This window comes from Callospermophilus lateralis, chromosome 3, assembly GCF_048772815.1.
Source record: "Callospermophilus lateralis isolate mCalLat2 chromosome 3, mCalLat2.hap1, whole genome shotgun sequence".
Taxonomy (NCBI): domain Eukaryota; kingdom Metazoa; phylum Chordata; class Mammalia; order Rodentia; family Sciuridae; genus Callospermophilus; species Callospermophilus lateralis.
The window spans coordinates 122,466,962-122,494,482 of record NC_135307.1 but is presented as its reverse complement, the minus strand read 5'-3'; the positions used below and the strand labels follow the sequence as shown (position 1 = coordinate 122,494,482).

The window sequence follows — 27,521 nt, the reverse complement described above, 5'->3', positions numbered from 1 at the left end:
TTTAGTTTCAGGAGAAGTGACGATTAAATAGCACAAGCTATTTTGAGTGGATTTGTGCCTTTTTCTACACAGGATAGCAAGAAGCGTTTTTGTAACATACATATTTTCCAGTAGGGGACACTTGGGTAAGTTATCTTGTATTGCCTAAACTTTTGTCCCCCTGCCAACCCCATCTCAGGGAGAAATGGCATAAAGAGAACACCATGATTTTCCAGCATTCATTCAATCAAGAGTGTGTTTGTGAATGCCAAAGGTCCATTCCAGCGCATCTCCAAGCAGCACCATCCCGGAATAAGCACCTTTTCTTCTCCAAAGAGTGGTTCTGGGGTAATTTTATGACAGATGTTGGTGATGGACCAGGTATCCCTTAATCTTCCATTGATGGATATCTATTCATTCCATCCCACTACAACATGAGCAACAAGGAGATAACACATCCCAACAGTGCAGGACACCACCATCATCGGGAAGCCCAACCTAAAATACAAAAAGAGATGGGTTATGGCATGTACTGTCTGGTGAGAACCATGAAATGTGGACTCATTATTATTATGTTACTGCCAAAGAATATAACCATTATTATTTTTTTGTTGTTTTTAGAAATTAAACTAGTTTTAGCTTAGATGATGAAGATGCATGCTTCTATTAGCTATCTCCCGTTGTGTGCAATTTTATTTGAAACCCATCCACTTAAAATTTTTTGTCTTGGATATTTGCAGCTTTGGTGTATTCATTCACAAGATTAAAGGGTCTTCTACTCACACTATCAATGTCATGTATTGGGCTACTATTTACATCTCTGCATGTTTCCTTCAGCTGTGTCAAGTTTCAATTATCTTTCCCTGGAGATTTCCTGGAGAGGTCACATTCCCATTGACTCCTGAAATCCCTTACACTTAATGTTGGGGGAGTTTGAGAGATAGGATTGAAAGATAAGGGCTTCTCTCATCTAAGAAAGGTAAGAGAGATGAACGGTATTTCCTCCTGTATTTGGTGAGGTGTGAGATGTCTGAATAGGTATGTAAAACAGTCATAAGAAGATGAAAGGTCCCCTCATTGTGAGCACCGCCCCCAGCACACACATATTTCCACAAATTCTTATCCTAACTTACAAATTCTCATAGATTCCCCTTCAGTGTTTGGAATCCACACCCTGTAGCCATTGAATAATGTTGCTTTGTCACTAAAGAGAGTCCCTGCAAAGCTCCTAGTTTTGATTCCAAAAGGCTTTAGTGTTCAACAGCAAGAACCTAGTATGTGATAATTATAATTATAGGGATTATGACACTCTTCATTTCCTGGCCATGGACATGAGAGGAAGCTATTCAGAAAGAGCCACAGCAAGGTTCTCTCTACAAAGCTGTAATTCAACACAGGAATCACATTCATGAGTGAAAGGGCTCCTCAAATCCTGGGGCAAACTTGGATATTTCAAGAAGCAATAGGATGCTCTGAGTTTCTCTTGTGAACATGTTTCTTTGATCTTGCAACCTGTACACTTGGAAAAATGAGAAATTATACCCCATTTGATTCAAATGTATGATATGTCAAGATCATTGTATTGTCATGAGCAACTAATAAAAAAAAGTAGTTTTCAAGAAAGCTATTTAAATGTCCAGGGATTTATCCACTTTGGTTTTGTAAAGCATATTAGCAAAATGTCAGGAGTGGTCAAAAAACCAAAATCTATGGTGGTATCTGGTCAACATGAGGCATCATACACACCCTCAGAAGCTGTCATGGAAAAGAAACACCTTCTTTCCACTATGACATATTGTGTAGAATGGGTCAATGTCAAGAGAATATTGACTCCCCCAGCTAGAGCTCTGAGACACCTGGCCATGTTTCAGAAGAAAATCTACATTGCCAAGGAATAGATCCCACAGAAATCAGACCTTGCTCTTGGGGATCCCAAGCCTGGAGAAAGTTCCTCATGAACAGTTCTCCTATGCAGAAGAAAAGGAGAGCCACTGGTTTCTCAGGGATGGCACCAGCCCTGGAAGGAGCTTTATCTAGGGATTGGTGCAAGTACTCAGGTTCCATCAGCATCACTGTCACTACTATCTAAGAACTACAATATCTAAGCTCTGCATTCACACGGCACCATCACTGACTTTATCACCTCCTGAATCTAGCATCATCACACCCACTGTACAGAGGGGATTTGGAGAAGGAAGCTGGCTTGCCCAGGACCGTTGGCTAGTTTTACATAGTGTGAAAATCCAAACTCTCTCAGGCCAGTTCTAATGTGCATATTTTCAATTATTACATACACTGCTTCCCTGTGAATATAGACAAATTATAACAATGAAGACATTCCATGAAAAACTAAATAACTGTTTGAATATCTGCCATATGCTAAGAACCACATAAACATAGACATGGATGTTTTCTATTATTTTCTAAACAAAATAAGGTATTTCATATTATCTCTTACATAGAGATGGGGGCGGAAATGAAGCTTGGACATATTAAGAAATTTAGCAAAGACCAATACCACTAAGAAGCAGAGATTACATTTTGATATTTTTCTAGCTTCAAAACCTACATGCATACCCCAAATATAGATAGGTAACACAAAATACAATTTAAGAATTCTTATTTTCAATCCTGCTTTTGTCCAAATCCCTATTTGGGGAAAGTATTGAACATCTCCATGATTCTAATTCTTTATCTATAATATGCAGTAATAATAGTACCTACTTACCAAGGTTGTTATGAGGATTGCAAGTGTCCACCTGTGTAAGTTCATTAGAACAGGGTCTGGCCACATCAATGAGCCCTCAGCAAATGCTAGCCCCGAGTCAGGCACCTGCCTTAGAATGTCTGCTGACCAGAGTTTTAGTACAAAACCACAGAGTGAGAATGGAGTGCCTGTTTTGGATCAGAAGATGCATTTGATGGTGAAGAATTTAATAACACAAATACAGATTTACTAGAGAATAGAATATAATTGTTTAATTCTCAGAAACTATAGAACAGACTTGAATTCTGGAGAAAGATGATGAAATAGGTGCAGTTCTTCTTGTCCTTCCCACCAAGACAGCTAACAAGCCTGGTCATTAGATATAAGGCAAACACAAGAGGGCGCTGAAGACCTTGAAGGGGAGAGAGCAGACCAGCTGGGAACTTTGGGACCTTGAAGACTATCACGGCAGTGAGTTTCCCCTCATTTGTCCCTCATGTGTGGGAAGCTTACACATGGGAAACTCAATGGACAGTAGACCCCTAAAATAAGAAAGGCTACAACAAAAGCTTGCTCTCTCTAACCAAAGGATCAGTGAAAGGTCAGCACAGAGAGGAATCTTTTAGAGAATGACTGCCTAGCTCCAACCAAATACCACAGGAAATTCTTTAAAAGCTGCATTCCATCCCCTCAGCAAAGGTCAAGTGGGGGAGCAGAATTTCCACCTTCCCCAGGCTGTTCAGAGGCTCCCCTCCTATGATGTCAGTGGAGAGCAATGGGAATCATGAACCTTCACTCTACCTGGAAGGGAAGAGGTCCTCTTTCTTGCACTGGGGGACTTCAGAAGAGACCAAGAGGGAAGCCCAGGGTTTTACCACCTTCCAGCCCACAATGTCAGCAGATTTATGGAAGTCACATGAGAAGAAAAAGAATGCTATCCTCCACCTGGTGTTACCAGGGAAGATCGAGTGGGGGACAGAGCATCCACCTCACTCAGCAATAAAACAGCTTCACTCTTCCTCTGAAATGTCAGTAGAGTTGAAAAGGGAACCTGGACTTGCAGCTGTACCTGGCAGTAACAAGATGATGAACTCCTTCCCAACAGCATGGGGTCAGAGGAAGCAGGCTCAAAGAGAAGACTTAAATAAGACACAGACATAACACCAACAACATATTTGACATCACAGAATGTTTCACCTGGAATGAAAAAAGACCATCAACAGATGTCAACAGTTAGATTACATAAATCTTGAAATTATGTGACATGGGTTTCAAAGCAAACACTGTAAGAATTATTCATCAAACAATTACAATCACACTTGAAACAAATGAAAAAAATCAAGTCTCAGAAAATAAATACAAGAAGTAAAGGAAAACCAAATGGAAATTTTAGAAATTAAAATGAGACAAAAAATATGGCCACAATAATATTACAGAGCATATTAAAGAAACAATCAGTGAACTCAAAGGCACAACAGAAATTGTCCATCTGGACAACAGAGAAAAAATAAGACTGGGGTTAAAACAAACAAACAAATAAACAAACTTTGAAGGACCTGGAACATGAAAAAAAAAAAAAAAGAGATCTAACATTTATGTCAGGAGAGCCTCAAAATGGGTGGCGAAAAAAGGAAGAGATGAAAAACTATTCAAAAAATAATGACTGAATTTTGGTAAAAGATATGAACTTGAAAATTAAAGAAGCCAAGCAACCCCTTAAAAGGACAGAACCCCCCCAAAAAAAAATCTATGCCCAGCTAAAACATAATCAAGCTCCTGATGTTATGGTTGAGATACTAAGTGTCCCCCAAAAGCTCATTGTGAGACAATGCAAGAAGGCTTAGAGGTGAAATGATTGGGTCATGAGAACCGTAATCCAATCAGTGCATTAATCCCCTGATAAGGATTAACTTGGTGGTAACTGGAGGCAGGTAGGGGTGTGGCTGGAGAAGGGAGGTCATTGGGGGCATGCCTTTGGGGTATATATTTTGTCCACAATGAGAGAGTCTCTCTCTTTTTCTGCTTCCTGGTACGATGTCCTGAGTCACTTTTTTCCACCCCACTCTTCTGCCATGATGTTCTGCCTCGCCTTAGGCCCAGAGCAATGAACCTGGTTGTTCTATGGACTGAGACCTGAAACCATGAGCCCCAAAATGAACTTTTCTTCCTCTAATTTTTTTTTTTTTGTCAGATCTTTTGGTCACAGCAGTAAAAAAGCTAACTGAAACACCTGACAACTAAAGAAAACTAAAAATTAAAAGTAACAAGAGATAAATGACATTTACTTATAGATAAAAACAGTATTTTTTTCTCTTCAGACTCCACAGAGGCCGGCAGCAAGCAGAACAACATTTTTCCATTGCTGAAAGAAAAGATCTATCAACACAGATTTATATATTCATCAAATACAGTCCTCAGAAATGAAGTAGAAGTCAAGACATTCTCAGATGAAGTAAAACCAAAAGAGCAGCAGGCATTCCCTAAAAGAGTTGCTTAAAAGATCTTCAAACATAAAATGACAAAAGAAAGAATCTTGCAGCATCAGGAAGGAAGAACAAACTAATAAACAGAAATATGGGTAAGTACTGTCAACTTGCTTTCTCCTCTTAAGTTATTAACTGTGTGGTAGTTGAAGCAAAAATTATTTCAAAATAGCTATCACCAAGGATTTTAAATGTTCTACCCCAAAGAAATGATCAATGTTTAAGGTGATGTGGTAATCACTCCAATTTGATTATTACAAGATGTTCATGTACATCAAAACATCATATTCTACCCTATATTTATATACAATTATTATGTGCCAATTCAAAATAAAAATTAAACAAAACATTATGATTTGGATGTGATTCTCAAAGAATACACTGGAATACTTATAGTAATTATATTGTGAATGGATGAATATTAAGAGAAGCTAGATTTCCGCACCCTCTTTGAACTGGCAAAGGGAAACACCAGTTGACTGTGTTAAGTTGCGTGTATACGTAGAATAGCACATAGAGCGACTACTAAAAAGTGTAGAGAAAGAGGTGCACTCAGAGACACTCAAGACAGAGCAGAATGGAATTCTAAGGAGTCATCCAGGAAGGCAGTAAAAACAGACAGACTAAAAAGAGAGTTAATCAACCGAAAAGAAAAATAAGATAGCAGATATAATCATCCCTAATACATCAATAATCAAATTAAATGTGCTAGGTCTTAGCATGCCAATTAAAAGCAAGGCTTGCAGGGCTGGGGATATGGCTCAAGCGGTAGTGCGCTCGCCTGGCATGCGTGCAGCCCGGGTTCGATCCTCAGCACCACATACAAACAAAGATGTGTCCGCCGAAAACTAAAAAATAAATATTAAAAAAAAAAAAAGCAAGGCTTGCAGAGTGGACTGAAAACAATCACACAACAAAAATAAAAAATTCCTCAATATTCAACTGTGTTCTAATTACAAGAAAATCACTTCAACTACAATTGTATGGGTTGACTCAAAGATAAAAGGATGCAAAAGGAGAGACCATGAACATTAATCAGAGCACAGGAGTAGCTAGACTGATATCACATAGAGTATATTTCAGAGCCAAGAATAATCCCAGGGCAAAGAGGGACACAACTTATTGATAAAACAATCAGTCTACCAAGAGATCATGGTAATCCTAAATGCTCATTAACCAAATAACTGAGCTGAAAAATGCAGGAAATAAAAACTGACAAAACCAACAAGAGAAATTACAGATGCAAAAAAGGACTTGTAGATCGACAAATCAAAAGTTTTGGATGAAGACTTTGCTGTTGTCATGGCCAATGATAGAACTAGAAAGACATTCAGCATTCAGCAAGGATAGAGAAGAACTCAAAAGATATCCTCCAGTAACCAGACTTCACTGATATCATTCAGAACACCTATGCAAGGACAGAAGAATGCACATTCTTTTCAGTAGCCAAGAAATATTTAGCAAGGTAGAGTAGACCGTGGGCCAGAAAACAAACCTTAACAGAGTTAAGACTCAAAAATCACACACAGTTTGTTTTTGACCATATGCAAATAAACTAAAAAGCAATAATAGAAAGATAAAAGGGAAATTACCCAAGAAGTTTGAATTTAAGAAGACTTCTTCTAAATAACCCATAGGGATAAGATACTGCATAAGGAAATTTTTAAAAAAAAAAACACATAGAACTGGAAAAAATAGAAAGACATGTCACAGAGCAAATTTATAGCACTGAATGTTTACATTAGAAAAAAATCTTTAATCAATAACTTTAAGTTCCCATATTAAGGAAAAATAAAAAAAAAATAGAAAAATAAACCCAAACCAAGCAGAAAGAAAGAAACACTAAAGGAAAAAGCATAAATCCATGAAATTAAAAACAAAGAAATGGTAGAGAAAAAATCAATGAAACAAAGAGCTGACTTTCTGAAAAGATCAATGAAACCAATCAACTTCAAGAAAGACTGACAAAGCAAAAAGACATGAATGATCAGCACTGATGAAACATGAATATCAGTACATATCCTGGGGACATCAAAGAATAAAAGAGGAGACAGAATACAAACTGACCATGAATTTCATCACAAGAATGAAATAATCTCATTATCCTACATCTATTAAAAATTTAAATTACTGAACATCTTCTCCCTATGACCAAATTATTTCACTGGTGAATTCTATCAAACATTTAAAGAATTTCACTAATTCTACAAAGGCATTTTCAGAAAAGAGATGGAGAGGAAACATCATTTTCCAACTCATATTGGTACCTTGACCTGGTAAAGAAAATGAGCTATAGAAGAAAGCAGTGCAGTTAACATCATCCCCAGGGTGAGAGACGGAATGCTGGCCCAAGACAGGGTCTCACCAATCTTATTACCATTGTACTGAAAGCCCTAGCCAGTGTCATAAGGCAGAAGACATACAGAAATAGAAGAGTAAGAATGCCCCTATTCATACATCACTTGTATAGGAAATCCCAAGAAATCAACAACAACAACAAAAAGCAAAAACATACAAAAATTCCTAAAACAAATCAGTCGGTAATAACTTCAATAATGACCACAATACAAGAGCAATCATTTTTCCTACATACTACCTATAAACACTGGAAAATTAAAATTTAAAATGTAGCACCCGTTACAGTTATTTTGGAGAAAACTAAATATACAGTATGGATTTAAGAACAGCAAAAGCAATCTTGTCAAAGAATGAAATGGGAGGCCATATCAAGGCCTTCTATGTAGCACTAGTGATCAAGGCAATACAGTTCTGATGGAGATACAGACATGTGGTTCAAGGAACCAGCATATAAAATTCAGGAATAGACCCAAAAGCCAGAAAATAAGTAGCAACCTCAGCCACACAATCTACCTAGATTAGGCCTCTAATGGATCATATATTTAAATGCAAAGCATAAAATAAGACATTTAGAAGAAACCATAAGATAAAATATTTGAAGCCTATAAGTTTAGTAAAAGAACATTCTTAAAAGTGATAGCAAAGTTCTGATTACATGAAAGAAAAAATAGACCTTATTTAAATAAAAACTTTAATTTTTTTTTTTTTTTTGCTTAATGAAAGACTCTGGTATTAAGAATTGTAATACTAAAAAAACAAAGTACATGTATAAAGGCATAAATTGGCCTGAACATATTTTATATACACAGATTATGAAAAATTGTGCCCTATATGTGTAATAAGAATTATAATGCTTTCCACTGATGACATGTAGTTAAAAAATAAAATTAAAAAAAAATTTAAAAGCCAAAATTAAATTGCAAAATTTCAGCTTTAGGATAGCTAGGAAAAAAAAAAAAAAAAGAGGATATAAAGAAAAGCTACTGAATGGGTGGAAATATTGGTGAAGGCCTCCTATCCTCCTATATAAAGAGTTCTCAAAAACTCAACAGTACAAAACACAAGCAATCTAATTAGGAAAGGAGGAAGAGATGTCTCACTGAAGAGGATATATGAACAGGAAACTAGTACATGAAGAGCTGCTCAACAGCATGAGCCACTAGGGGAATGTTGATGATATAAGGCTGCTGTCCACGTGGCTGTGATTCTGGAGGGTGTGATTCCCTGGGTTGAGAGGGGCTCTTTACCAAGGCAAACAGGCTGCAGAGTGCCCACTGCACTCCTACTGGGAGACAGATGCCCTTCAGGGAAGCAGGCATTGTGGGCTTGGAGGAGAGTGTCCTGGGGAGGAGATGAGGTTGCTCTGGAAGGCGGGGAGTGAGCTATGAGGCCCTGGCTTAAAGGCAGAGGTACTGGAGCCAGGGAGGACAAGACAACCATTCGTGCCTTCATGTCCACTGAACAAGACAGGGAGTCTCAGGGTTTCCGGGGAAGCCAAGGAGACATTTAATATTCTCCTGAGCTTCAGGAGAACTGATCAACCAGGCCAATCCAGCACCTCCCATAGTCTTCTCACTAAGGGACCCCACAGATGGAAGAGAAAGAGATAGAGACAAGAGAGGGAGAGAGAGGTGGATGGGCATTTAAGTCAAATGCCATCCTGAGTACTTTAGATTCTCACCTTACCATCTGTTAGTTGGATTATGATCGGCCAACAAATAATAAGACTTACATTCAAAGATATCTGCACATACCACAAGGTAGCTCCTATCTCATAAAGATTCACACAGTCAGGGTTCCATGAATGTCATATGTGCATTTCCAGTTCAAAGATAACGCACCTAGGTAAACTGCCTCATTTTAATACCTCAGGAACCAACAACTATGACACCATGCTCCCAGGCCAAATCTGTCACACCACCTTGGGGCACACACTCAGACCTGGGACACATGCCCGCTGGCAAGCGAGCTGGAGTGGTCTCTTCCTCATACGTTTTGGAAATCATGAGAAACTGATTGCCCTAATATTAGTAAGGGTCAAGACAAGGGATAAAGTTGTTCTCGGGCAATGAGGGAGGCACTGTGAACAATCACTGTGTACCTGAGCAGTCGCAGAGTGCAAGCAAGGTCTGCAGCCAGCTCTTCCCAGGGACATCAGAGACTGGAGTGGCCCTTCCCAGGACAGCCCTGCTGCTTCTCCTGAGGGAACCAAGCAGTTTGGTTGGTGTTTCAACGCTGCACTCACTGATCAGCCAGGAGCCAGCTGAAAGGAGATTTATTTGAAGAGAAGAAGTAATGACTTCCTGTCCCTGCCAGCAGGACTCCAAATACACAGGACACTGATGCTCCGGCTTTACCCAGAGGCTTCCATTTCCCAGCAGATCCATTTGTATTGCTCCCCAAGGCTCTAGAATAAAGCAATACCTTTACCCAAAGCCTTAGGAAAAGCGAATTTGCTCACATCCAGTTACCACGTCAGGCTTTCATTTCCCTCCGGGACTCTTTTCAATCCATTCTGGCTCTAAATCACACTGTGTTACGGAAGACGAAAATACTTGAATGTCAAAGTACAAATCAAGATGCAAAATGTCAGATGGATGCCCAGACAGACCCTGTGTTACACGTATTACGTTTTAAGTTAAAAACTTTGGGCTAACATGCAGTGCTCCAAAGGACCAAAACTTCCTGATTATTGGGAAACAGGCTGACCCAGGACCCTGCCTGGAGGATTTTAACACAGCTTGGCACACTGGGCAGAGACCTGGTTTTCAACAAGAAATTTTTGCTAACAAAGCAAAATCGACCACTGAGCCACATCCCCAGCCCTATTTTGTGTTTTATTTATAATATCCTCCGGCCTCAGCCTCTGGAGCTGCTGGGATTACAGGCGTGTGCCACCGTGCCCAGCTTCTTCTATACTTTTTTGCTACATTCTTGGACTATGCTCCCTTAGCCACCCACTCTGGGAGGCATCCCCATGTTGTCTCGTCTTGACAAGTCCCAGTTCTCTAAGGCCATCCTCCGGACTAGGACTCTCTCCTCTCCCCTCCATGAGGCCTTCAGTCAGCCAAGTTCTCACTTCCTTAAATGTCCCATCACACATGGGGAAGCCTGTTACCCACTGAGCATCCCCACTGAGCATGGTCAGAGTCACACACTCACTACACTCTTGGCATGTGGGTAGGTGCCCTTTAAAGTTCTTTTTGATACCTTTTCTGAAGGGTCTTGGATCATCCTTCCCCTTATTCTCATCTTCATTTAGAATCTGACCTTGCTTCTTTGGGCTTTTTTGAGAACATTATATTTACCAAAGTTGAACAGCAGCAATTTTTGCCATCCCTACACAGTATGTTTTTTTTTTCTTTTTTTCTGCTTTGTTCTTACCTTCCTCCTTCTTTCCTTCTTTCATATATTAAACTCAATCTGGATTGCATCTCCTTGACCCTCCTCCAAGAACTTTCTTTACCTGGAGTCTTCTTCTCTTACACCCATAATGCCTCTCTTGACTGGCATCTTTTATTAGCCAATAAATACCAGCAGATTTTCCTTTTTCCAAGTTTTCTAAGGAATCTCCATACTGCTTTCCAGAGTGGCTGCACCAATTTGCAGTTCCACCAGCAATATATGAATGTACCTTTATCCCCACATCCTCACCAGCACTTACTATTGCCTGTATTCTTGAAAATTGCCATTCTGACTGGAGTGAGATAAAATTTTAGCGTAGTTTTGATTTTCATTTCTCTAATTACTAGAGATGTTGAGCATTTTTTCATATATTTGTGGATCAATTGTATATCTTCTTCTGAGAAGTCTCTTCAGTTCCTTAGCCCATTTTTATTTGTAGTTTATTTTGACATTTTCCACATCACTCCAATCACTTATTTAAATATTTTTTTGAGTTGCAGATGAACATAATGCCTTTATTTTATTTGCTTATTTTTTATGTGCACTGAGGATCGAACCCAGTGCCTCACACGTGCTAGGCTCTACCCCTGAGCCACAACCCCAGCCCCTCCAACCATTTTTTGAAAAGCAAAGTCCAGGGGCTGGGGCTGGGGCTCAAGTGGTAGCGCACTTGCCTGATATGTGTGAGGCACTGGGTTTGACCCTCAGCACCACATAAAAATAAAATAAAGATATTATGTCCACCTAAAACTAAAAAATAAATATATAAAAAAGCAAAGCCAAGTTAGAAATTGATTTTTTAATGTCTAGTTTTAAATCTTTACTTTAAATACTGTTTTACTGTCTTATAATTAAACATTGTTTTATGCTTGGTAGTTTTTAATTCATTTTCTTGCTTTTATTCTTTATGTATTTGCCTTTAGCAATGGTAATACAATTGATGATTTGAAATTTTTCAATGTATAATGGTTTGAAATTTTTAATTCTCTATGACAAAAGATAAACAAATCAGTATACTATGACCTCATATACAAGACAAAAAAAATAGGAAGTTTTAGTTTTTCTCAATCTCAAATACATTTTGTGGTCTTCATTAATTCAATAAGAGATTTAAAACTGGGGGTTTTATTTGTCAAATGATTATTATTATTTAAAATAAGTATCTTCTGTTCAGATACATTTTAGTTACTTATGTAAGTTATTTAATTTGGTTTGATTTAATAGTATATTTACAAACATTAAGTAACTAATTGACTTTTATAACACATGTTTAACTAATCTTAGTGGAAAACACACAAAGCTCCTTGTCTTGCTTTGTCGGAGACAGAAAATAGAACAATGAAGGCATAAGAGCTCTGTTTAACAAGGCTGGGATGGACCACATTTTACATTAATTTAATCCTATTGAAGTGAACTTGCAGTAGATAATATCTTATTTCAGAAAGAAAACATTAAACACAGACAATCCTTATTAACTTGAAATTATTTTGTGAATTCAGATTTCTTTTTTTTTTTTCCAAAAATTCAGACCTACCATGATTATAGTGGCATAAGGGCTACATAATTTCATGAGTTAACTTCAGTTTTCAACATCAAACCTTTTGCTGAATCTGAACCATGAAAGTCTGCTGGGCTTTTTAAAATCCCAATGGGTTTTTTGTTGTTGTTGTTGTTGTTATTGTTTTTTTTTTAATTTTTATTTTTATACAGCACCAGGCTCTGGCATTCTTGTTAGGCATTGCAGACCTCTTGCAGAGGTTGTTCTGTATTCTAAGCCAACACATGTGGCATGCTATGATTTGCACATGATTAGTCCCCACCAAAGCTCATGTTGAAATTGGATTCTCAATGCAACCATGTTGAGCCATGCAGGGACCACTAAGAGGTATTAAATCAGTAAGGGATTAATGCCTTTGTTTGGAGAGTGAGTTCTTGCTCTTGCAGGATTGAATTGGCTACAGGAATGGATTGTTACTAAGAATTCCACTTCCTTTGCTTGCTCTCTTGCTTCCTCTCTCACCATATGACCTCTCTTTGCACAAATCCCCTAGTTATTCTGCTTTCCCACCATGCATGAAGCAGCCTGAAGACCTTATAAGAAACCAAGCAGATGTGGCATTGTGTTCTTAGATTTTCCTACTTTTGGAATTATGAGCTAAAATAAACCTTTCATTTATAAATCACCTAGTGTTAGTGCTATAACAACATAAAATGGAGACCCACCAGATTACAACAGCAACAGCAGGAGGAGGAGGAGGAAGAGGATAGGGAAGAAAGTTCTGTGTGGAAAGTTTGTGTATGGGGCAGTCACTCTGGGAAGAGGTTTTGGGCTGCCTTCATAGTAAATCAGTCACTCTACTGTCATGTATAACTAATTAAAACAAATTTAAAAATCTATAAAAAAATAAAAAATATCAGTCACTGTGAGCCTCTGCCCTAGTATACATAATTTGGATAGCCTCTTTCTACACAAAAGAAAGCGTTCTTATATATATTTTTAAAATAATATTTTTTAGATAATGTGGTTTTAAAATTGCTTATCTTATTGAGAAAAAATAAGATGTGATTATGTCAGAAGTCATGGTGTGGTCAGAGGGAACATGTTCTGGAAACGTCCAAGGGCTCCCATCAAGACACCTTCCCACGCAGCTGCAATGCTAACCAAGGGTGAAGAGGGAAACAAGACTCTGAGAGGATCTGCTGTTACCTGGAAGAGGCCAGTTGCAGAGAGTAAAGAGTTTCTTCACTGCTAAAAATTATACATTAGCCTCCTTGTGGAGAAAAGAAAACAACAACAACAAAAACCATGTACTTAAGTAAACTTACACCCTGAACATTGTGCTATGAGCTTCATATGCCCCTTTTATTTGATTTTCACAACAACCTGTATATTGTTGAATAGCATTATCCCTACATTACAGAAGACTGAGGCCCAAATAAATTGCTCTAGAGAGCTGAGGTAGAAATTCACTAGAATTGTTACATACTAAAGTTCTAGAGTTGTCCTTTCCTATATAAAATATAAAAGCGGTTTTCATTTCACACCTTTGTGGTCAGAAAAGATACTGGGTATGATTCCAAACCTCCTATATTTGGTAAAACTTGTTTGGTGACCTAACTAACATGTGACCTCTCCTGGAGAATATTCCATGGATGCTTGGGAGAAATGTGTATTTTGTTGTTATTGGTTTGAATATTCTCTATGCCTGTGTGATAGCCATGCCAAAGTGACTCCATTTTGTTTAGTAACTCCATCCTGTAAAACAACCAGGCCAAGTAGAAGAGTCAAGACCAGGGCAAGATGTTCTTTTCCTTTTGCTATAGAAACCTTTAAGAACACAGAACTAACTAATGGGGCATTGTTTCTGTAACTAGGGTAAGGGGGCTCTGTTTCTGTAACTGGAGTGACTAGGTTAATTATGATTGGCTAAGTGTCCCTCTGCCTGACTGCACTCTCCCGCTTCTGTAACCTGGCTTGCTTGCATTGGCTAGACCCCCAAATGTCCCTTTTGTGGTTTTCAGGCTTATAAGGAGAGCCCTTGCAATTATTTGGGGCTGATCAAGGGAACAGCTTTATATTCTGGTCGCCACCGGTGTGCTTCAATAAAGGCTTGATTCGATTATATGTGAGTGGTCTGGAAGTCAATTTATGAAGCCCCAGGACGAAGCTTTAACTATAACACTTGTTAGATCCATTTGGTCTATATTGTTGCTCATGTCTACTGTTTCTTTGTTGAATTTTTTGTCTAATTGTTCCACTATTATTAAAAAATAGGATGTTAAAATCTCTTATTAATATCATATTGTTGTTTATTTCTCCTTTCAGTTTTTTCAGTGTTTGCTTTATATATTTAGGTGCTCTAATGTTGGGTACATATGTTTTTATAATTGTTGTACCTTCCTGGTAGATTGACCTTTTGGTCATTATATAATCTCTTTCTTTGTCTCTTGTCATATCTTTTGACCCAAAGTCTATAAGTCTATACCCCTGTTGTCTTTTATTTACCATTTGAAAGGAATGTTTTATTCCCATTCCTTTATTCAATTTATTTGTGTCCTTATATTTAGAGTGACTCTCTTGTATATAGTACATTGCTGTATCATTTTTTAAAAATCTCTTCTGCCACTTTATGTCTTTCAATTATTGATTGGGAAGAATTTATCAGTGCCATTTGTTAATTGTTTTCCCTTCCTCCCTCCCTCCTTCTTTCCTTCCTTTCTACCTTCCTTTTTTCCTTCCTTTTAGTCCCCACCCCCCTGCCTTCACCCCTGGGGATCAACCCCAGAGCTTTGCTTATGGCTAAGAATGTGCTCTTCTACTCTGCCAAACCTCCAGCCCTATTTTACAGGCCTCTTGTTCCTCTTTTACTCTCTTGCAGTCTTCCTTTGTGTTTCATTGGGTTGTTTTTATATTAACATGCTCTGGAAAAACTGCTGTCTGCAATACCACATTATGCTTACAGATAACAATAGTGTTAGAAGGGAAGTTAAGTGATCTAGCCATAGTAAGCAAGTGTTGTAAGTGAAATAAAAGGATAAGGTAGAATTAGAGAGAGTGTATCCAAAAACAGAGACCTCTCAAAGGGATTTTGAAAATGTGTCGAATCCCTATATGCACAATTTCGTTGAAGGAAATGTTTTCCCAAAGCAACCATGCCTCCCATGCCCTAAAAAAGTGGAGATGGATGAATTCTCGATTCTGCAGTCTTCTCTACTAGGTCACTGCCTGAACCCTTGTGCTCCTGCCCAGACAGGTCTGATCTGGATAGAGTGCCAAACTTCAGGGTTGCCCCTCCCTGCCCTAGCCATTGTCAGTCACCTGGGTATTCTTTGGGTGGTGAACTCTGGATTCTAGTAAGGATGCTTTGTTGCCCATCAATATAGTATGTGCAACCCATGCAGTCTGTGCTGCAGATCCAAGCACACAGTCAGGTCAGGAAGAGTGGCCTCCCAGAGGCATGCCCACCTGCCCTGACTCCCAACATGGGCAGCTCTGGGTGTCTGAAAGTGTTATTCAAGTAAAACTCCAAGGTCAAATAAATTTGAGAAACACTGGCTGAAGAGCAACACAGGATGTTCAGGTAATTAACCACAGGGCTCCATAGGGTTCTCCAACAACTGAATTATATTATGCAGGCTTTCCAAAATGAGTTTGACCTGAAAACCCTCTTTCTTGAATAACTCTAAGCATCAATGTTCTAGGGAAATAGCCTTCAAAAGAGGAGAGAGAAAAGGCTGCAGGACTAAGAATTAGGGAAATATCAGGAGCCAGAACTTATTTTAGCTAATATGAAAGAAAGAGAGAGAGAGAGAGAGAGAGAGAGAGAGAGAGAGAGAGAGAGAGAGAGAGAGAGAGAGAGAGAGAGAGAGAAAGAGAGAGAAGGAAAGAGAGAAAGAAAAATAAGAGGTCATATTTTAAAATTGTGTCTCTCTACAAAAGTATAAGGAGCAAAAACTGCTTGCATTCTGTATCTAATTCAGAATTATTCTGACATTATATAAAAGTACCTTGTCTGTTTCACTCTAAACCAAGTATCTCCTCTCATAAATCTCACTTCCAGAACCACCAGGCTCTGGTATTCACCTCTCTATTCAGGTGTCTGGAGGCAGCTACCAAGTCTCCTCCACACGCCTTTCCTATTTGCAGCCCTCAGTTCCTTCAGCTCCTTCTCAATCAAGAAAACTCTGGAATCCTTGGCCATTCTCAGTCGGCAGACCTAAGCTAGTTCCTCAGAAAGTCTCTCATCTCACATTTTCAACCCAAAGCCACAATACCACGTGTGTACAGGGTACACTATTATGTGCTATTATACGTTATATTTACATATCGTGTATTACATTTGCTATTATCAAATACTATTATTTAATATTATTAAAATATGCTTCTACCACTTTACCATGATTAACACCGATTTCCTGAGATCTTGAAATCTTAGTAAATGGAGATTATTTTGCTTCTTTTGTTTTATCATCTTTAAAAACTGCTTTAACCTTTCCATATTAGAGAGTAAGATGATCTTGGAAACCTTAAAAAATGTTACATATTGACATGGAAATTATAATAAAATCTCATATTTTTTTTAAAAAAGGAGCTTGGAGGTAATCTTTCTTTGTATGAGTAAACCAAGGCCTGAATAGTAAAGTGATTTGCTGCCTTTGATTTCTTTAATATATATTTTTTAGCATATACCATGTGCTGGGCATGATTTTAGTTATAATGCAGTGGAAAAAGCATGCAAAATTCTCTGTTCTACTGTGACTCGTATTCAACTGTGAAAAATTAAGAATTGAATTCTTTCTGTTACTCTCTTCCCTTTCTTCCTCCCCTCCTCTCCCTCCCTCCCTCCCTCTCTCCACTCTTCTCTTTTATAATAGTTCTTTTAAATTTATATATATATATATATATATATATATATATATATATATATATATATTACACACACACACACACACACATATATATATGTAAATGTAATGTTCAAGATCAATGCAAAAAATGTTATATTTAAAGCTACACTTAATCAGTCTGTTCCTGAGTGAACCCAACCCCCAAAATGGAACAACTTCAGTGAGATGAAATGGAAGGAAATAAGATAGTTTTACCTTCCAGATCAAATGTCTCTCTGACAAAATGTAACTGTTTAAAAAGAAACATTATTGTGGGTAGTCTCCCAGCAGAACATCCCTGAGAATGTTTTCCTAATTCAAGTTCAGAAGCAATTCTACCACAAATTTTATTGTCAGAGACATGCTATAATGCTTGTATGTTGTTGACAAAAATGAAAAACCACAGCAAAAATAAAAATGTCAGTTCATACAAAAGGCAACATTTCTAAGAGTAATCAATTCTTTAAACATTTATTGCTTGTTTTACTGAGAGCTGATTCTGACTTGTCATTTTTTATTAAATCATTTATCAGAAGTTTATCACACTGGAGCCTGGAATAGGCCTATGGGATCACAGGAAAATGAACAAGGTACTCTAGGTAGCAGGAGGCACAGACATGTGTCCCTAAACGGGACCTGTAAAAGTACACACCCCTGTGACAATCTATGACTGCTTGATTACAAAGGCATTGTTCACCCTGCACCTTGCACCGTGAGCCGGTTACCAGCATTTGGGAACTGGATGGGAGGGCACTCAGATGAGAAGCACACTGTGAGTCAAGGACCCAGAGCATGAAAGTGAAAGTCATTCTGGAGAGCACATGCAAAGGCAAATTACTGGACCATCACAGAGGAGACAAGGACAACTCAGTTTGGGGGATCTGTTTCACCACACTTCAATTTAAGGCACATATAAAATGACTCCCATCCTGGTAAGTCAGATCCTCCTGTAGGACGTCCATCTAGAAGAAAACTGCAAAGAGCATCACTCCAAATCATGTAACAAAAAAGTCCAGACAAACCACAAGCCAAAAATTATTCTTGATCCCATGATAGAGTCCAGGCGTGGGCACAACTAACTACCCTGAAATTTAAATAAAGGGAGGTACCTGCAAAAAGAAACAGAGTATAACCACCTGCTTAGCTGGGGAGACACCTGCGAAAAACTAATTTGAAGAGTTCAGCCCAAAACTTATAACAAATTGGCCAAAGTCCAGAATATGGGAATCCTGGGACTCCAGGTAAATGAGGAATTCACACTCACTATCACCCTCATCGCCGTGGTCCTCACTGAGCGCTCACTGGGGCACTCAAGAAAGCATCCTTGTCATGCAGGACTGGGCTTGGCAAAGGGTCAGCATCTGCTGCCAGAGGGTAGGACACCAGGCTTGGATCCCCTACACAATATGTATACAGACCAAAGTCCCAAACCACTGTGAGAAGTGCAGCAAACACTACATCCCCAGGGCCCTGATGAATACCCACAGCAGCCGGGGGACAGAACACAAAGCCTCCAGCACATAATAATAACTTTGGGGAGAAAGCCAAGAGCACAGAAGGCGGCTCTCTCTGAAAATCAATGCAAAGAAAAGAACTAAAAATGAAGATGCAAAAGACATGAATAAAATCACTGAATGGCAAACCAGTCTCCATTCTAAACAGGAGGTAGTACAATCTGAAGACTACAGTGCACTGTGTTGTTGCACCATAGCAACCACAAATCTGAAATCAAGATTGAATCAAACCCCCACATTAAAGCCCTAATAGAAGGAAAAGCATCTTCATTTCTAATATTGGCCTTATTTTCTACTATCTACCTCTGAACAAAAAATTTGAAACATATAAATAAGCTGGGGGTCGGGGGAGGGGGAACACAACACAAAAGACAATGCAATAAAAGAAACCACCCTGGGGCATAACATTTTCAATTTAGATATTTTGAATAATTGAGATTAGTATGTTAAAAATGTCAATTATGGACACATACAAAATCAAATGAGCAATCTGAGCAGAGAGATGGAAAATATAAGGATCAAATTAAATGCTAGAATTGAAAACCATATTAACAAAGATGAAAAATGCCTTTAACAGATTCACCAGTAGACTTGACAAATCTGATAAAGCAATTCGTGAACTTGAAGAGAGACCAATAAAAATTACACAAACTGAAGTAGGACAAGAAGAAAGAGAGAAAAATGTAGCACAGTATTTAAGAAGAATGGGACAATGTCAAACCATCTAGTGTGTGTAATTGGAATCCCAGAAATTAATAAGAGATAGAGAAATGGGCAGGAAAATATAGCCAGGAATCTTTTGAAATTGACAATATCAAACCATAAATCCAAAGAGCACAGAAAACATCAGATGCCAAAAGCAAACAAATCAAAACCAAACTTAAGTGTACCATATTCAAATGTCTAAACACAAAAGACAAAGAAGATCTCAAAGGTATTCAGAAAAAAACACATTACATACAGAAGACCAAAGATAAGCATAAAAGATTTATTGTCAGACTATGCAAATCAGAAGATTATGGGGTGAAACCTTTGCATTTCTAGAAAGAAAAACAAATCAAAACAAAATTCTATACCCAGGAAAAAACACATTTCAAAAATAAAGGAGATTCAGCAATTCCACTAGTAGGTATATATGCAAAAGAATGGAAAACAAGTCTACTAACAAATTATGCATGAGAATGTTCACAGCAAATTATTCACAACTACAAGAAGGTAGAAACAGCCTAAATGTGCATCAATGCTTGAATGGATAGACAAAAATCTAGTATATCTATGCAATGGAATAGTATGCTGCCATAAAAATGAATGAAAAAGAGACAAATGGTGGATGAGAAGCTTCAGACTCTTGTTCCCCCATAGAAGCACTTAATAAATAACTAGACGCAAACTAAAATAACTGTATATGAGCTCTAGAAACCAGTCAAAGGCGTATAACAACAAAGAAAACAATCAAGAAAAAGTCACATTCACCATGGTAGGAAACTTTGCTGTGTTTTTACTCACACTTGTCCCACACCTTCCCTAACATGACATAGTTTGGGAGAAGAAGTTAAGTACTCTCAAGATTCCCTCAACAAACCACAGAGAATAGAGAGAGCGAATTCTTCAATATTCTAGGACAGCTAAGAGCTGTCAGATGGACTGACCTCTATGATGCCTAACCAGAAGTTCAGACAGCCAAAGTGAAGTACATTGAGTCTCAGGCTAGTAAAAGCCACAGGAGGGGGTAAACCAAGCCCATGAATGCCACAAGGGAATTACAAACTTTCAGGTACCTGAGGTAAGATGTTATTGACAGAGGAACACAATAGAAGAGCCAAGGACCTGGGAAAAAACAGGAGTGAACTCTTGAGGAAATCACAACATTTAAAAGCAGCTATGTATGCAGACAAATTGGGCGGGGGGAATGCACAGAGCTGAGTAGAATATATGCCCCAGAAAAGGCTGGATAAGACCTTAGACTTTCATGCTGAACTGATTAGTAAAGGTCTCTCCATGCACAGAACCAATCAGCAAAGATTAGGAGAAGCGGCTATTTTTTTAAATGTCAATTTTCAACAAAAGATCATAAAATATACAAATAAACAGAGCCCAGAAATAACTCCTTACATATATTATTAAATGATTTTCAAAAAGGATGCCAAGATTATTCAGTGGGAAAAAGGAATATATACAAATGATGTTAAAAAAAACCTGGATCTCCACAGAAAAAGAATGAAATTGAAACTTTATCTTACATCAACTACATAAATTATCCAAAATAGATTAAAGAACTAAACAAAGAGATAAAACTATAAAATTTTATTAGGAAGAAAACACTGAAGAAAAGATTCATGACATTGAATTTGGCAATGAGTATGACATCAAAAGACAACAAAATAGATAAACTGGATTTCATCAAAATTGAAAACTACTGTGTAGCAAAGGACAAAATCAATAGAGTGAAAAAGGAAAACCACAGAACATAATAGCCAACGTGGTAGAGGTGAAGTAGCATCTCATTGTGGTTTTAGTTTTCACTGCCCTAATGATTACCTTCATATTGGTTGATATCCAAAATATATAAATAACTCCTACGATTCAACAACAAAAAGACAAACATTACTAATAAAAAATTATCACAGGAATTGAACAGACATTTCTCCAAAGAACATATATAAATAGTCAATAAGCACAGTAAAAGATGCTCAATATCACTAATTGTTAAAGAAATGCAAATCAAAATTACAATGAGGTACCAATTCACACCTATAAGATTGGAGATGAAGAGAGAGAGGGGGGGGTGGGAGAGGGAGGAAGGGAGGGAGGGAGGGAGGGAGGGAAGGAGGGAATAACCCATATTAGAGAATATGGAGAAATTGAAAGCTTTGTTGACTGCTAGGAAAAGTATAATATTATGCAGACACTTTGAAAACCAGTGTGACAGTGTTATGGTTTGGTCTGAAATACTCCCCAAAGGCCATATGCTAAAGTCTTGGTTGCCAACCTTTGGTGCTTTTGGGGGTGGTACAAACTTTAAGAGATGGCATCTAGTTAAAGGAAGCAGGTCACTGGCAGTGCATCCTTGAAGGGTGTGTATTGTCCCTGGTACACTATTTCTTTCTCTTTCTCTCTGCTTCCTGGCCACCATGAAGCAAGCAGCATTGCTCCACTGTATATAGTTTGCCATGATGTTTGACTTTGCCTCAGACACAAAGCAATGGGGCCAAGATACCATGGACTCAAACCTTTGACATCATGAGCAAAATAAATCTTTTTCACTTTAAGTAGGAAATCTTTAATAAATCTTTCCTCAGGTATTGTGTCACAGCAACAAAAAGCTGACCAACACAGGCAGTTCTCAAAAACCTAAACACAATTACAATATGATCCCAGTAGTTCCACTTTGGAGTATACATCCATAATAAAACCAGGGTCTTGAATAGATATTTACAGAAGCATTATTGACAATATCCAAAAGGTGAAGCATCCCAAGTCTCCATTTTAGATGAACTGATAAACAAATTCTGATGTGTGTGTGTGGGGGGGGGGGAGGGTGGCAATTAGATATTTTTCTGTCATAAAACAATCAAAACCCAAAAGACAAATACCTCTATTCTGTAAATTGGGCAAAGGAATATATACTTCTCCAAAGAATATACACAAATGGCTAATAAGCATATGAAAACAAGTTTGACATCACTTATCTCCACAATCCAATTTTCTTAAAATTATTTACACCACTTTAAGTAAACCCTCAAACCCATTTATAACCTTCCTATAACCTATCACCTTCCCATCCTCCGCTCTCGGTAACACAAACCTCTTTTTGTGCCTATAGATATACTTTTCCTCACCCTATCCCTTCTCTTTTGTGCTATTATCGTAATATATATTTTGCATCTTTATATGTAATAAGGTTAAAAACATTATTTTATATTATTTTATGCAATTTCACTTAAAATCGACTAATACAAGACAAAAGCATTTTTTCAGGCTCTTCTACATACTGGTATACTTATTCAAGTTATTGTATTGTAACTTCCATTCCTTTCCTTATAGTTCTTTTTAAAGCAGATATATTAGCAATTTATTCTCTGAGTATTTTGTTTTAAATCTGGCCATGGCTTTTTCTTAATGTCATTTTTGAGGGATAGTTTTTCAATATATGAAAATATCCCTTGAGTTTGCATTTTTCTTATGTTTGCATTTTTTCTTTTGGCATTTTAACTATGTTATCCTATTTATTTATTTATTTATTTATCAGTCTACATTGCTTCTGCTGAGAAGCTAGCTTTTATTCTTACTGTATTTCCTTCATCCATGAAAAGTCACTTTTTCTCTCTCCTGCTTTCAAAACTTTCCCTTGACTTTAGATTTAAACATTTTAATGATGCTGTTTAGATATAAATTTCTTTGTGTTTCTCCTACTTGGAAATCATTGATCTTCTTAGATGTGTAAATTAAACTTTTCATCAAATTTTGGAAGTTCTTAGTCATTATTTTTTTACTATTTATTCTACCTCTTTCTCTTTCTCTTTCTCTTGACCTTTTGAGATTCCTATCATGTGTGTTGGTAAACTTGATGATATCACACAGGACTTTAAAGCTCTGTTCATTTTTCTTCTGTCATTTTCTTTTACTTTTTTTCCTTCTGATTGATAATCTCTATTGATTTATTTTCAAGTTTCCTGAGACATACTTCCACCAGAACAAATCTGCTATTGATATCTACTAGTGAAGTTCTTTTGGTACAGTATTTTAAAACTGCAAAATTTCCGTTTGATTCATTATTATACAATTTATGATTCTACTGATTTAGTTATTTAAATATTATTTTCATTAATTCTTTGAACCTTATTTACATATGTTCAAAACATATCAGTTTTGAAATCTTGGTCTTGTAAGTCCTACATTCAGGTCCCCTCGGAGACTAATTCTATCAGTTGCTGGGGTTTTCCTTTTTATCTACATATCTCATAGTTTTTTTGTCCTGTATCAGACAATTTGAAATCATATAATTTAGAAACTCAGGATTCTAGGGAGCTGCTACTGTGATTTTATTGACTTGTTTTCGTGACTTGCCTGGACTCATTTTACAGATTTTGTCTCTCACACATGTTTAGTCACTGCTATCTTGACTTGTTTTCTCTGATGTTTTCTAAATATCATTTCAAATCTGGCTGGTAAGGGGTCAGCATGATCAGCAGTCAGATGACTGACCAGAGGTTATCCTAAAACACCTTGCCCTGGAATGACTTCCAGCTGATGGCAGCGAATGTGCATGGAGGTTGGGGCACGAGTTTGCAGCTCAGATAGTTTACCACTCCACCACCTTGGACCCCCTGAATGTGTGAGGCTGTTCATGTGAGCAGCAATGAGGAGCACATGAGGGTCCTCTTCAGTCTCAGGCATGTTCCAGCTGTCCTTGCTCTCAGAGACACATGAGAGCTTTCCAAAGCCTGCCCTGGATGTCATACTCCCTAGATCACTATTAAGTATCTGGCTCGTCTGTTTTTTTCATTTGATCTTTTTTTAAGTGCAAAAGCAATCCAACAGAAACAAATGGTACTATAATGATTAGACGTCCATATGTAAACAAAAATGAATCCTTATTTCTATTTCATACCCGTTATGGCTTGGATCAGAAATGTTCCCAAAAGCTTATGTGTTAAAGTATTTGTCCCCAGTGCATAGTATTCAGAGGTGGTGTCTTGGGAGGTGATTGCATTATGAGGGCTCTGAGTTCATCAGTGGTATAATCTATCAGTGGATTCAAAATGTAATGGCTATTGGAAGGTGGTGGGAAATTTAGGAAGTGGGGCCTAGTTGAAGCAAGTGTGTCACTGGGGGCCTTTGAAAGGTATATTTTGTCCTCAGCCCTCTCCCTTCATCCTCATCCCCCCTCCCATCATTCCCTTCTCTCTCTCTCTCTTTTTCTGCCTCTGGCCACCATGTGGTAAGCAACTTTGCTCCATCACATATTCTCCATCATGATATTCTGCCTCACCACGGGTCCAGAAATAACAGATCCAAGACCCACAAACTGAAACCTCCGAAACTGTGAGCCAGAATAAATCTTTCCTCCTATAAGTAGATTACCTTAGGCATTTTATCATAGCCATGGAAAGCTGATTAATAAAATATACAAAATATGACTCAAAAGGGATTATAGATTTAGAGGTAAATATGAAACTTATAGAGTAAAATCTAAGAGAAAAAATTTTGTGACCTTGTGCTAGGTACAGATTTCTTAGATATAACACTAAAACCTTGATCCAGAAAGGAACAAACTAAAATGAACTTGTGGTCCCCTATGTTTATAATTTTTACAAACTTTTGTCTAAAAAGGTACTTTTATAAAAATGAAAAGACAATTTTACAAAACACATAACAAAAGACTTGTCTTTTGAAAATACATGACTTTGAAACCTTTCAAAACAATAAGAAAACAACCCAACTGAAAAAGAACTAGAGATCTTAAACAGATATTTTTCCAAAGAATGCACATGCATAAAAATACGTTCAACATCATGAGTCATTAGTGAAATTAAATTAAAATCTCCATGAGATATCACTGCACACTTATTAGAATGGCTAACAATTCTGGCAGAACCAAGTGCTAACTATTATGTAGGAAACCTGGAATTTGCACGAATTACTAGTGGGATTCAAATGATAAAGCAACTCCAGAAAGTTAAACATCATGAACCATCTGGTTTCACAACCCCATTGCTAGCTATTTTTCAAGATAACACCACAAAAACACTTCTGTGCAGACTGTAGTACCTCTATGCAATGGAATACCACTCAGCTGTAAAGATCTCAATAACAACATGCTAAGCAAAGAAAGCTGGATTCCGGGTTTGTTTTTTGTGGTTGTTGTTGTTGTTTGTTGTTATTGTTGTTTAATTCTGGAGAAGACAAAAGTACAGAGACAAAGGTCAAATATACCTTAACAGGCACTGGAAGCAGGGATAAGGGAATGAATATAAAAGGGTACCATGGAACTGTGGGGGGATGATGGAAAACCATGTCAGAGTTAGGGTGGTGAATCCATCTGCCCAAGCCCATTGAACAATATTCTAAAAGATGGCAAAACTTGCTGTATGTAGTTCCATCTTGATTGCAGGACCTAGCACAGTGGTCCCAAGTGTCCGCTTGTCTCTTTCTATCAGGGTGTAGATTCTGATGCGAAGAAAAGGCCCTGATTCTTTTTTGAGTCCTGAACTAACAAAACTTGGCTGAATTCCAGTGACTTGAGACTATGAGAGTCTGTGGCAAGAAGTAGTATTGAGGCTGAAGAGGTGGCCGAATGAAAAGGGGTCCCTGCGTGGACCCATGACCCTTGCCCAGACTCCCAGATGGGTCCGCAGCTGAGCTTGCCAGCATCAGTAAAACGTTCATAGCGGGAGCAACCAGGGGACCTGGCCAGCCTGGTGCCTGCAGGTCCAACAGCTCCCCAAGCTGTTTACAAAACTGGAAATCTCATTTTTATAATCACTGACAATACCGATTTATCTTGTTTATACAACCAGCTTTGAATGAAGCAGAACTGCAATGGAACTAATGGAGTGACTAATGTAGCCACAGATGCACGGGGCTCTGAAACTCAAAGCTGGCATCTTACATTGCAGAACGAACGGTCTTTTCTGAAAGGACCAGAAATTTATCACACATGTAGCTCAGATAGTTTTCACAAATATAAAGCTGATAGCAAATTAGGTATGAGGCGTCTTACAAATTTTTGGTAAACTATTACTAAAATCTGACAAAGTCATGTTATCTACGTTCTTCGGGGATATTTAAAATCCACACCTAGTGAAAATGATGAGCTGGGCTTGCAAGAGGAGGTCATGTGAAAACAGTCTCCCACCATTTATAAAAAGTAATCCCGATGAATCTTAGCTAGACATTTTCTCCTGTCAAGATGTCCACGGTATGTTTTTTTTTTTTTTTTTTAAGAGTGATTTTTCAGGATTTATTACCAAAATAATGTCTGTGGGATTTTTTAGCTTTGTTGGGAGTCTTTCCTTTAATTCTTCTGCACAACATAATAGGATTTGAGAGAATAAAACTACCTCCAGCAGCACACCATCAGTCCTGCATCATGCTCATGTGCTCACTCATTCATTCACTCATTCATTCATTCATTCCACAAGCTATCATCATTTGCTCTAACTCGTCATTGCTCTAGTCATTGAGAGGCCTGCGTTGTGGCCCAGTGGGTCGATTCAGTGTCGAGGCAGGCCTCTCTGCCTCTACTGTGCCAGGAGTCCTTCCACTTGCTTCTCTCCATTCTCATCCTGCACAGCTTCCTGGGCCTGTGGTTTCTGACCCTGGCAGTGTCACTCTGCAGCAACAGTGACAGTCTCACTACACAGATAGCATCTGGCTCAGCTGCACAATTTACCTCTGTGAAAGGAAGATCTTCATCCATTGCTGAAGACACACCAAAACCTAGGAAACTGAAGTCAATACGTATTAAGAATGGAGATAATGGGATCTGTTTTTCTGGAACATCCTGCAGGGTACCTGAACCTGCCTGAGAGGGATCCCTCTGTGGATGCAGTTTTTGCTCACCCAAAGAAACCCTAGTCGTTGGTTACTATGTTTTCCTGTGTTGCAGGGAGACTGTGTTGCAGGGAGACTGCATGGTGCCTACCCATGGACTCAGAGACCCTCCGTAGCTTACAGGACAGACAA

The 27,521-nt window shown here is 38.1% G+C and overlaps 1 protein-coding gene across 1 annotated transcript in view; it reads right to left on the bottom strand.

Moving 5' to 3' along the window:
* Positions 1-389: 389 nt before the first annotated feature.
* Oca2 (OCA2 melanosomal transmembrane protein) overlaps positions 390-27,521 on the bottom strand; it is a 320,901-nt gene continuing 293,769 nt past the window's right edge. Inside the window, exon 23 of the mRNA XM_076849417.2 lies at positions 390-477. Coding sequence (XP_076705532.2) covers positions 390-477 — 88 coding nt within the window. The remainder of the gene's footprint in view (positions 478-27,521) is intronic.